The following is a 12,296-nucleotide window of genomic DNA, read 5'->3' on the forward strand; positions in this document are numbered from 1 at the left end:
GAAAAAAAAAAAAAAAAAAAAAGATGAAATGTGAAGTGCTGGTCTAAACTAGGCATTCAGTAAATGATAGCTGCTCTCCTTCCCTCTTCTTCCATTTCCTTGAACCAAACATCAGGAAGAAGTACTCCATGGTCAAAAGAGAAAACTCACCCAGTGGCTCTGCGAAAGGGTATACGCGGCTAGAGCACCACGAAGAGGAGGCCAAGTCCCTGCATCTGATCCCTGTGGGGGGCACGGGGCTCCACACCCACGCCGTGTGGCTCTCGCCCTTCATTCTAGTGGCCACAAGGCAGGAGGGTGTTGTGGGATCAGAGCTCATCATTGTTTTCCCAATTTGTCCTGTTAAGTCTTTCATGTGCTCCCAACACTTCAACCAAAATGATAGGCTCCTATTCCCTGATGGCCCTGAATCTACTCAATGCTATACCTTTTGCTTGTACTGCTCCCTTCCCTGGAGGTGCCTGCTCTTTGACACCCCCAAACTCCAGTCTCCACGGGTCCAAATCTTGCCTATCCTTCAGGCCCAGTCCCAATGCCACCTTCCTCTATATAATCTCCCCTGAGTGAGACAGTCAGGTATGGAGGAAAAAACTCAACTCCTGGTTGTTACTTACTCATAACAACCTAGTAATAAGTGGGGATAATAAATGGGGATAATAACATTCCTATAGGGTTGTTTGAGGAATTATATGAGCTAACATTAAAATATCCCCAACAACTTAGCCCAGTGAACCAGTGAACCTAACAGGTTCTCAATCAGTACACGTTCCTTACCTTCTCAGCCCCACCCCCTTGAGCTAGATGTCAACCTTTCCCTTTGCAAAGTCCCTCAGCACTTCATGGATCCCTATTCCATGGCACTCATCACTTCTTGCCTGTTATGTGGTTGTCTCCCTTAATAGATTGTAAGGTCCTCAAGGCCAGAATCCACACCTAATTCACCTCCATAATTCAAGTGTCTTGTTTAGAATCTGGCACCCTGTAAATGTTTATTGTATAAATGCATGAAAACACAACTGAGACTGCATGGATCTTCCTGTGTGGTGCGCAGCAGCATTACAGATGAGGACATTTGGTTTGTTTGCATATCTATTAGTGTCTATAATTAGTTATTGGGGTTTCTGCAGATACAAGGAAAAAGAGAAAACATCATAAGAAAAATCAAGAGAAGACACAAACAAGAAGGGGGAGTGAGAAGGCCCCAGAGGGAGAGAGGCCCTGGACCAGAGTGAAGTTCCATCTGTTGTACCCAGGCCAAGAGCTTGCGCACATCCTTAGTCCTCCTGGAGGATGGAGTCCGTTCCCAGTGCTCTTAGATTGGCCCCTACACCTGGAGTTATTTGGGAGCCCCCTTCTGCTCATTTATTCACTCATAAACTACTTCTTGAGCACCTACTATGTGTCATACATTGCGTTAATCATATATCAGACTAATCAAAACATATTATGGCTGAATCCTTATTTTAATAAGCTTCTTTGTAGTAGAATACACATGCTATACCAAGTAGATGTGCCATAAGAGATATAGATGGAGATATATATAATACATATATCCAGAAAAGAGAGGCCTTACTTAAGGCTGTGGGGATCAGAGAAGCCTTCCTGGAAGAGGAGTCATTTGAACTGGGCTCTGAAAGATATCATGGCTATGTAGAGACAAGGAGAAAGGGAGGTCAGGAAAAGAGATGAGCGTGAACAATCACGTGAAGGCAGGAAAGCATGGGTGTATACGACAGGGGAGCAGGGGACAGTTGGTTTGTCTGAAGTTTGCCATAGGAGGGATGAGGCAGGAAATAAGCCTGGAATGAGGTATAGAAGCAGACCATGCAACTGTGTCAGACTGAGTTTGGCTTCTCTTTGATAGCTAGTGGACACATTATCTGTCAAACCTAAACCCAAAGGTAGAAGGGATTGAGTGGGGGAAGGATCTGAGATAGTTACAGTATGATGACAAGTGGATTTTGTAGGCAGAGAGGTTTGGGAGGCCGAAGATCTCGATGTACCAAGTCACATCATCTCTCGGAGCTTCAGTTTCTTCATTCATAAAATAAGGATTGTAATCTTAATACCGTATAGGAATTCCATGAGAATAAAATGTGAAAGTGCTTTGTGAAGTGGTGGATACATGTGCACTGATTTGTGATCAGAGGTGTAACTGAGGAAGAGTGATCCAGTAGCAGTGTAGGAAGGATTGGGGGAGAGAAAGAATAGAGACAGGAGATGTGTAGGAGGCTGATGATTCAGCAAAAAGGTGTGAAGGACCTAAAGTAAGACAATGAAATGAAGGGGAAGAGACACAAGTAACAAATCCACAGCTCGTGGCATCTGATGAATATTGAGATGAGGAAGGAGGGGAGTTTGAGATAATCCCTAGATTTTCAAAGGATGATAGCTCCGTTAACGATTTAGGAAACCAAAGAGAGGCAGAGGTAGAGGAGAAAGGATTCATTCACACGTGGAGGTGGATGCACTTAGGATTCGTGCCCCAAAGCTTCTCCATTCAGGTTGCTCTTGCCACAGAGAGAACAGATGAAGCTCTTTGCTCAGGGCTGCTTCCCTGCCCACCACCCCTCCCTACCCCAACCTGACAGGTTTCAGGAGAAGGTGCACAGCTCTAACCTGCCCTCTCCACCACTGCCCCGCGGAGGGGCTGAAGCATCCTTTCTGGTCACTCAATTTGACAGAGTCTGCCCCTATGCCCACAGCTATTCCCAAACAAGGCTTGTTTTCCTCCTTCATCTTCCAGCAAAGGGGACAGCGAACCCAGAGGGAGCTGGGACCAGTGCCTTGGGGCTTGCTCTCTCCCACCTTTAGAAAAAAGAATTTGCAAACATCTGCACATGAGCAGAGCCCGTGAGGCAGACCAAGGCTGCAGCTCTGACTCAGGCCTCTGTCTCTCTAAATCAGGCTTCCAGTCATCCCTTTACTCAGACTTTCTTAACAAACTGCACTTGGTACTGGGGAAACAGGTGACGTTCACAGTCTTGTGGGCTTAAATTGAGAACTCACAGATGGCAAACAATGGTAAACAAACCGTTGCAAAGCACGATGATGTTTGAAAATAGGAATGTGTACAAACCATGCTTAGTAAACCCATGCTGGGGGCGGGGAGGTAGAGAAGATGAGCTATTTCTTCGAGGGTCAGGGAGGCTTCCAAAGGGGCAACTAACACTTGAGTGAGTTTTGAAAGATAAGCTGGAGGTCATCAGGTGGGCACGGAGTGGGTCCAGTGCAAAAGCGGGTCCAAAGGTAGAAGGGATGAACAGCGAGGTGCTTTGTGGAGCTGGAGTCTACGATACGTGTGGAAGAGTGGCAAGACCAAAGCCAAGAAGGAGGCAGAGACCAAATCATGAAGGGCCTTGAATGCCAATGTCAGAGCAGTGGGGAGCCGGGGATCAGTTTTACTCACAAGAGGAGTGTCTGTACTGCAGAGCAGTCCTGTACTCAAGAAGGGCCCTGATAAATCCATTCATTCTGGAGAACAAATGACTCAGGTAAAGAAAGAAAGCTCTAGGTCAATCTGCAGGCAGGAAGCAGAAGGAGGGAGAGGTATCTGCTGAGGGAACCTGCTGGACATCACTGTAGGTGTGATTGGCCTTTGTTTTAGGGACTCATTAGTTTAATTTTTAGAGGAGAAAGAAGGTGATTGTGTCTGTTTCTGTCTCTTTTGACCACTCAGAGGCTGCTTTTGTTTTCAGAATTCTTCAGCTACTGTCCCTGGTATCTGGCTGGGACTGTTTGGGGGGAAACAGCACCCTCTAGAGGAGACAGTTTGTGTGTTTCAGGTGGGGCAGCGACAAACCATTTCCAGAACTCTGGCCTTCTCCCTTCCCAGGAGCCCAGGGGGTGGAGTGTGGCTGATTGTTTATCTGCTGCTGACTCTCACTACCGGGGAGAACAAAGCTGCCTGGCTCTGGGAGGTGGCACAGCAGCTGGGAGCAGCAGATAATAGCTGGAGGAGGCAGATACAAAGGCTGGCAACAGCAGGCACACAGCTGGAGGTGGCAATCACAACAAAGAGGTCTAGCCAGTAGCCAAAATCTCCAGTGCCCCGAATCTGTAGCCTTAACGCTGGGCTCTGGAAGCTCCGGGCTCTGTCTTCTCTGTCTCAGCTTTGATCCTCTATTCAGGGGACCACAGTCCCTGAAAACAAGAGACTGTGAGAATGAACCTGGGATACACAGAAGCAGTTGCTACAATTTAAAAGTTCTGGATCAGAAGCCAGAAGACCTGGGTTCTGGTTCAAAACTACTTGGAGCAAATCTCTCTGAACCTTAGTTTCTAATGATGCCTTTCCTACTTACCTCATGGTGTGGGGGTCAAATTACATGTTTCATAAACTGTAAAATGATATATAATCATAGACTATTATCTTGGGAACGACAAGCAAGACTTTCCTTGGGCCCCAAGAGCTTCCATTTCCCCAGATATACAGAGTCTCTCTTCGGCACAAACAAAGCTAGGGCTTTGATGTGGGATCTCTGGATGTCATGGTAGAAGGGGCGGGGTAGAGATGGGGAGGAGGCAGGCATCTTGATCCTCTATGAATGTAGTTGGAAACTTAAAAGCAATCTTTAACCTTCCCACCCAAAGCTTTAATCTCCTCTCTAGAATCTCTGCAAAGCGCTCGTCCAACCTGTCCTTGAACACCTCTGGGGGCAGGGTACTCTCTACCTTTTGAGATGCTCTTTCTACATTTGTTCCAATGTTCTTCATATCAGTCTGGAATCTTTTTCTCAGTGGTTTGAACTCACTGGTCCTGGTTGTTCCCCTTGGAGCTCAAAGAACAAATCCAAACCTTTGTTCACATGGCAGCCCTTCAAACCAAATATTCTCACATAGCCTTCATATCCCTCAGATCGTCTCTCCTCCCAAGTAAAGTTCCCCGTTTCCTTCAAACACGTCTCATATGATTTGGTTCTGAATCCTCTCATGTCCTGATTGCTCCTTGAGACTCAATACTGCAGATGTGGGATCAACAGAGCAGAATCAACTGAATCCTTATTTTCTTCTAGATACTTTAATTCAACTAAAGCAGCTTAAGATTGCATTGCTTTTTTTGGCAACCAAAACATGCAGATAACTCACACTGGATTACTTTCTGCTAAAATGCCTAATTTCATTTTCATGGTTCTGCTTACGAGATCACATCTTTCCAATGCAGAACTTGCTCAGGCAATTTTTGGACCCAAATGTAATCCAACATTTATCCTTTTTGCTCGATTTGGCCCACTCCTCTGGCTCCTTTTGGATCCTAATTCTGCCTCAGACCTTTCATTTGCAGTCCGTCCCAGCTCTGTGTCATCTGCATAACTGATGGTTCCATATTTTTGAATAAAATTAGTGTTAAGAACATCAACTAGGGCAAGGCCAAAGATAATGCTCTGTGGTACATCGCTAGAAAACTGATTCCAGGCTATCATGATCCACTCACCAGTAACACTGATTTTTTATTTTTATTTATTTCTTTTTTTTGCGGTACGCGGGCCTCTCACCGTTGCGGCCTCTCCCGTTGCGGAGCACAGGCTCCGGACGCGCAGGCTCAGCAGCCATGGCTCACGGGCCCAGCGGCCATGGCTCACGGGCCCAGCGGCCATGGCTCACGGGCCCAGCGGCTCCGCGGCATGTGGGATCTTCCCGGACCAGGGCACGAACCCGTGTCCCCTGCATCAGCAGGCGGACTCTCAACCACTGCGCCACCAGGGAAGCCCTGATTTTTTAAGTCACCTAATTAGAGAAGCATTCTGTTCATTTTTCTCTGTCGTATCCCCAAGGACCTAACTTGAGATCTCGTCAAAATCTTGCTTAGATGCACTTTCTCTGTTGCATTTCTCTGATCTGCCAATTTAGTAACCTTGTCATAGAAGGAAATTAAGTTAGCGTGATGTGATGTTACTTGTTCTTAGTAACCCCATGCTGGGTCCTACTGATGACTACCTTTCCCCCACTCTGCCCAATAATTCACTATCTTAATGTTCCATTCTAGAATCTTGCCTGTGGTTGATACCTTATCTGTTTGTCTGTAGTTTGTGAAATGTGCTTCATTTTTCTTTTTGAAAATTAAAATTATGCTCACTTATCCACAGCTTTCCAGCACTTCCTTTGTTCTCTAGAATCTGTTTTAGATTCCCCTGTTCCTCAAAATCTCCTGTAGGTTTCACATCTTTTCGCGAGTTTGAGGGTCAAATGAGAAGGCATGCTAACGTGTAAACTTTGAATGGTACATAGATGCAAGCTTTGTGATGGTTGTTTCTTTTATTAATATTACTACTATTGAGTACTGAATGGGGCTTCACTTGGGCTCTAAATAAGAATTCTTCAAACTTCAGAATTACAAAGCCTCCCTCTTGCTCCAAAGTAGCCAAGGATATTGGGAAGTGGATGGCATCCAGTTCTGGCCAAGGAGTCTCATGTGTATGGAAGTTCCAAGTGGGTGGTGTAAAATGGGCTCCAGGTTGCCTCTGAATATTCTGGGATTCTCGTCTGTTGGTGATTTCCAATTTAGTGTCTGCTTGGGTGGATATATGAATGGACCCAAATAATTTAGAGTTTCCCAGGGGTAAGGCCATGGGAGTATAGAATAAGGGGCAGTGTGAAGGAGAATGATAAAATGCAGTGGTACAGACTTCTCGGAATGGAGAACGTGATGAGCCACTCTGTGTTCTCCAAGAAGAACTAAATTCCCCAGAGGTCACCTGCTCCTTCCCAGAAGGTCGGGCCATCAGATCCAGAGTCCAAGGGCTCCAGTGATTGCAACTCTTTCTCTGATGGAAAAGTACAAGTTATTCCTCGGGCAGGGGTGCCAGGCACTTTGTATTAAGTGAGTTGTCTCCTATTTCAGAGCCTTGTCCCACTTTCTACTATCAGAGTAAATAGCGATCCTGAACTTGAACTTGTGCAGACATAGCCACAAACTAACATACGCTCCTAACTCTTCTACTTCACTCAGTCAAGACAATTTTGCCACCTACAACCTGGCGTTTCTCCCAGTCCTTGGGAAAATGTTCCTGTGCTGCCAGGAGGCTTCAGTTTCATGCTTTTCCTCCACCGCCGCTTGTTTATTTATTTATTTAATAAATTTATTTATTTATTTTTGGCTGCGTTGGGTCTTCGTTGCCGTGCACGGGCTTTCTCTAGTTGCGGAGAGCAGGGACTACTCTTCACTGTGGTGCGCGGGCTTCTCATTGCGGTGGCTTCTCCTGTTGCGGAGCACGGGCTCTAGGCGCGCGGGCTTCAGCAGTCGTGGCTCGCGGGCTCCAGAGCGCAGGCTCAGTAGTTGTGGCACATGGGCTTAGTTGCTCCGCGGCACGTGGGATCTTCCCGGACCAGGGCTTGAACCCGTGTCCCCTGCATTGGCAGATTCTTAACCCCTGCGCCACCAGGGAAGCCCCCACCATCACTTGTTTATTTTTGCTCAGTTCTGTCTGTGCTCTTCCCAGCACCACCCCAGACCCTAACCCGGACCTGATTTCCCCAGAAGATGCAAATAGGTGATGACAATAATAATGATGACAATGATAATAATAATAGCGAAACGGGCTGGGTGCTCAGAGAACATCTTAAGGGGTAGAAGAATGGGTAGTTTCTTCTATCTTCTGAGCCAGGCGAATATCTTTGTATCACCGGTGAGTACTGACGTGGAGGTAGGGGAGAGGATGGAGAAATTAAGGGCATGTGTGTGTTAAGGGGGACTGGCTTGGAAGGAGTTCAACACGATAGTCTTTCTCGCTGCTGCCATTCTTGAGGGTGGGGAGGGATCCTATTTCAGAATTAGAGATCTTCACAGAACTGGTTTTGTGGTGAATGGAGACCAGTAGAGCCCTCTTTAGTCTCACTCCCACCTTCAAGGAACTGTGAACTTATTACTCTTTCTTCTCTGCTTCTCCTAAGAATTACAAATGTCAGACTGTACTGCAATGGTTTGCTTACTGAACATGAATCTTTCTCACGATGCTGTGAGTTCTTGGCGAGCAAGAATGCTCTCAGATTCATCTTTGACCTTCCAGCATCTTGCACTACAGTGCCTGGCATATAGCAAGTGCTCAGTACACATTTGCTAATAAGAGGACAAATCAGTGGCACTAAAATGAATGTTTCTCCTTCCTTCCCGTTGGGTGGTGGCTGGGAGTTGCTGGGTGTTTGCAATACCGCTCATTATGCTGTGCCTTGCTCTCTGCAGATGACGTCGGTTGCCAAGGTGTATTACAGCCAAACCACTCAGACAGAAAGCCGGCCCCTAATGGGCCCAGGGATACGACGGAGGAGAGTCCTGACAAAAGACGGCCGCAGCAATGTGAGAATGGAGCACATTGCTGACAAGCGCTTCCTCTACCTCAAGGACCTGTGGACAACCTTCATTGACATGCAGTGGCGCTACAAGCTTCTGCTTTTCTCTGCAACCTTTGCAGGCACCTGGTTCCTCTTTGGTGTGGTGTGGTATCTGGTAGCTGTAGCCCATGGGGACCTGCTGGAGCTGGGACCCCCAGCCAACCATACCCCCTGTGTGGTACAGGTGCACACGCTCACCGGGGCCTTCCTCTTCTCCCTTGAGTCCCAGACCACCATTGGCTATGGCTTCCGCTACATCAGTGAGGAGTGCCCGCTGGCCATCGTGCTTCTTATTGCCCAGCTGGTGCTCACCACCATCCTGGAAATCTTCATCACGGGTACCTTCCTGGCAAAGATTGCCCGGCCCAAGAAGCGGGCAGAGACCATCCGTTTCAGCCAGCATGCGGTTGTAGCTGCACACAATGGAAAGCCCTGTCTTATGATCCGAGTCGCCAACATGCGTAAGAGCCTCCTCATTGGCTGCCAGGTGACAGGCAAACTGCTTCAGACCCACCAGACAAAGGAGGGTGAGAACATCCGGCTCAACCAGGTCAATGTGACTTTCCAAGTGGACACGGCTTCTGACAGCCCCTTCCTCATCCTGCCCCTTACCTTCTACCATGTGGTGGATGAGACCAGTCCCTTGAAAGACCTCCCCCTCCGCAGTGGTGAGGGTGACTTCGAGCTGGTGCTGATCCTAAGTGGGACAGTGGAATCCACCAGCGCCACCTGCCAGGTGCGCACTTCCTACCTGCCGGAGGAGATCCTTTGGGGCTACGAGTTCACACCCGCCATCTCGCTGTCAGCCAGTGGCAAATACATAGCAGACTTTAGCCTTTTTGACCAAGTTGTGAAAGTAGCCTCTCCGAGTGGCCTCCGTGACACCAGTGTACGCTACAGAGACCCTGAAAAGCTCAAGTTGGAGGAGTCATTAAGGGAGCAGGATGAGAAGGAGGGCAGTGCCATTAGTGTGCGCATCAGCAATGTCTGATGGCTTGGTTCCCCACCCCCCCATACTTCTGGTCTCTTTTCCTCTTTTGGCATCCTGGGTGAGGGATATTACCCAGGCTTACTGGACAGCCCCAGAAGCACCCTTCTCCACTCCCTCTTCTTTAACCCAGTTGGCCTGTGGTAGTCTAGGCCAACTGGACTTCCTCCCGTTGTTCCCTTCACCTCGACGCACTTCCACCCCAAGATGCACACGTCCCTTAAGCCAGGATGGGGGAAGGAGAGGGAAGATTAGGCTGAAGTGGCTTAGAAGGCCTCAGCCATGCCTGGAGACTCACATTAGGAGGACCATGCAGTTGGATGGATAGGCTCCCCCCACCCCGCCACCTCTCACCACCACCACCAGAAAGTTTGGTGCTTTGAGGCTGGAGCCCCCTCCCTATCTTTCCACTTAGCAAGTTCCCTAAGGCAAGACTCTCCCTCTGATGGTCCCTTTGGGGTTTGTGCCCTCAGAAATATAGGAGTCCAGAATCATTTTATTCTGAAGTCTCTACCAGAACCTGTTGAAAGAAGCCAGGGTTTTTCATGGTGTAGTTAATTTCTGTTGGCAACTCCTGACTATGACCTGGGACCTTGGTCCCCATTGTTCTCCTCTTTCTAGTTTCTCAAGTGGACACTTAGGATACCCAGATCCCACATAGATGCCTCTGCTCCCAGAGAACTGGAGTTGACCTGGGAGATACAAAGCATACAGGCACAGCCACCACACCTGTTCCTGACCTGAATACTGAACTCTTTATTGTGGGGTGACTAATGCAGAGCTATTGTCTAAAACCTTGAACCTAGCCTCCAGGCAGCCCTGGGGGGATCTGTTTCCCTGTGTCCCATGAAAGTAATGACCTTCCCCAATATGTTCCCCTGGAAAAAGTCCAATGCCCAGGCCCCACAGAAAGGTCTGGAAATGGTGTTCCAGATTACACTGTCCCTGGCTTCTCTGATTCTTTCCTGCCCAGCCCACTCTCACCTAAACCCAACTTTGGAGGAAGGGGGAGAAAATGCAAGGGCCTTCCTCTCTTACCACTAAAACTAGACTCACAGGGCACAGGGTCCCCAGAAAAGTTAAACCAACCAAATGGGATGAGTACATTCTCCGATTTCCAGACTGCTGTGTAGAGCTTCTGGGAATTGGCAATGCTTTGTTAAGGTCTGGGCAGAGGCAGGACTCTGTGGCTGGCAGATACTGTTCACCCTGTTACCCCTCCCAGTGCCCTTCTGAAAAGTGCCAGCTATTTTGTTAGGCAGTGCTGGGAGGGAAGGAAATTATACCTCCTGATCAAATAACCATGGTCTCCCTCAGCCATTCCTGAGACAGTATAAAATGAATATCAGTCTCATCTCTCCTCTCCTCTGCTATGAAGCCAGTTTCAGGCAAGTTAAAAGGCATACTTTACGAGATCAGACTCAGGGCACTCCTTGTTCCCTGATGGGGACTGTGGTATGGGGTCAGGAAGGGTGTATGGGCACCAGAACTTTCTCTAAAGCTCCAAATCCCAAGAGTGCTTCCTGTTCTCATTTAGGTACCAAGGGACACTCTCCCCCACCCCAGCTGGTTTGGCACAGAGTCGCTGTATGAATCAAGTGGCAGTTTATTTAAGGTGGACCAGCCAGGTGTTATAAGCTACACTTTTATACAGAATGAGTATATGCATCTGTGTGCAGAGCCTCACAAGAGAAACCCACGAAATTTGGAGGCTGGACCCATGGTCACCATTTACTACAACTGCACAAGATCCTCTTATATTGATCTCTCCTTGAACTCAACTAACTAAATCTTGAAGATGAAGACCCTTCATTCCCTACTTACTGTAAACCCCACCATTACTACCTAGCTCTCAAGAAAACAAGAACAGGGACAACTTGAAAATCTGAGACAGAGAACAGAAGGCAAAGAGCCAGCTTCTGGGCTCTCAACTTTATTCAAATGTTAGACTCACTTGATTTCTTTCAACCTGTGTGTGTGTGTGTATGTGTGTGTCTTCTTATCCATTAGCAAGTTATCCTCCATCAAGTTTCTTCTGCACAGAGCTGCTTCCCTCCTGAGGGAAACACTCTCTTCCCATTCCCCTGCTGTCTATTCCAAGCCTCCAGAATCCTCAGATTCTTGGATAACAAAATGAGAACACTTTCTGACTTAACCTTTTTGAGTCTGCTGCATGATTCCACACTTTCCTTTAAATTGCACTTTCAATCATACTCTCCTCTTAATACAACCTGGCTTATTCTCCCATAAGCCCCATCAGAGAGCAATGCCCCTCTCCCTCAACCCTAAGTGGTTCTTTACAGCCCCCCTCTCCTCTGAGCTGAAATCACCTTTCAGGCTATCAGGCAAGCTTTAGAAGCAGCCAGGTCTGATGAGAAATGGGATCCCTGACCGCACCAATCACGGACTTGGAATGTCAGGAGGGCACTGGGCACAGATCTTAAGGGAGGAGATTTCAGAGGATGGTCAACACAACTGATGGGGGAGGATACTCAGGGTATGAAGATGAGGAAGGGTGGTGCTGCGCGATCTGGTGAAATCAATGAAACCCTTGAGTGTTACTTGGGCTAGCAGGTAAGAGGTAGGTGGAGGCTCAGGGAATTAAGCTATGATATATAAATGAAAGGTTTATCTAAGAAAGAGAAACAGATAATATATATATATATATATATATGTATATATATATATATGTAGAGAGATGTAAATAGATGTATATAGGACCAAATATACTGAATGTACAGAAAGAAAGTATTCAGAGAGCTTAGCATGGGGGCAGATATCTTGCTCTGGTTTGGGGGCAGGACTCCCCAGATTCCCAGACTTATAGCCAGTGATCCTGGTTTCAACATGGAAGTGAGATACCTGACTAAGGCTTTCAGGTTTGATGATGGTAAAGGGAGGGGTAGAAGCTGCTCTTCAGAAATAAAGAGGCGGGCTTCCCTGGTGGCGCAGTGGTTGGGAGTCCGCCTGCCGATGCAGG

The 12,296-nt window shown here is 47.6% G+C and overlaps 1 protein-coding gene across 1 annotated transcript; it reads left to right on the top strand.

The window, feature by feature from the left end:
* The first annotated feature begins 8,177 nt into the window (after positions 1-8,177).
* KCNJ10 (potassium inwardly rectifying channel subfamily J member 10) lies at positions 8,178-10,635 on the top strand. Its single transcript, XM_007461279.1, has one exon. It carries the CDS (start codon positions 8,180-8,182, stop codon positions 9,317-9,319), a length of 1,140 nt encoding a protein of 379 aa, XP_007461341.1. The 5' UTR covers positions 8,178-8,179; the 3' UTR covers positions 9,320-10,635.
* The last annotated feature ends 1,661 nt before the right edge of the window (positions 10,636-12,296 follow it).

This window comes from Lipotes vexillifer, unplaced genomic scaffold (genome assembly GCF_000442215.2).
Source record: "Lipotes vexillifer unplaced genomic scaffold, Lipotes_vexillifer_v1.1 scaffold581, whole genome shotgun sequence".
Classification (NCBI taxonomy): Eukaryota; Metazoa; Chordata; class Mammalia; order Artiodactyla; family Lipotidae; genus Lipotes; species Lipotes vexillifer.

What these genes read in the sequence shown, in the direction of transcription:
- KCNJ10 (XM_007461279.1), top strand. Translation starts at nt 8,180, where the DNA reads ATGACGTCGGTTGCCAAGGTGTATTACAGCCAAACCACTCAGACAGAA.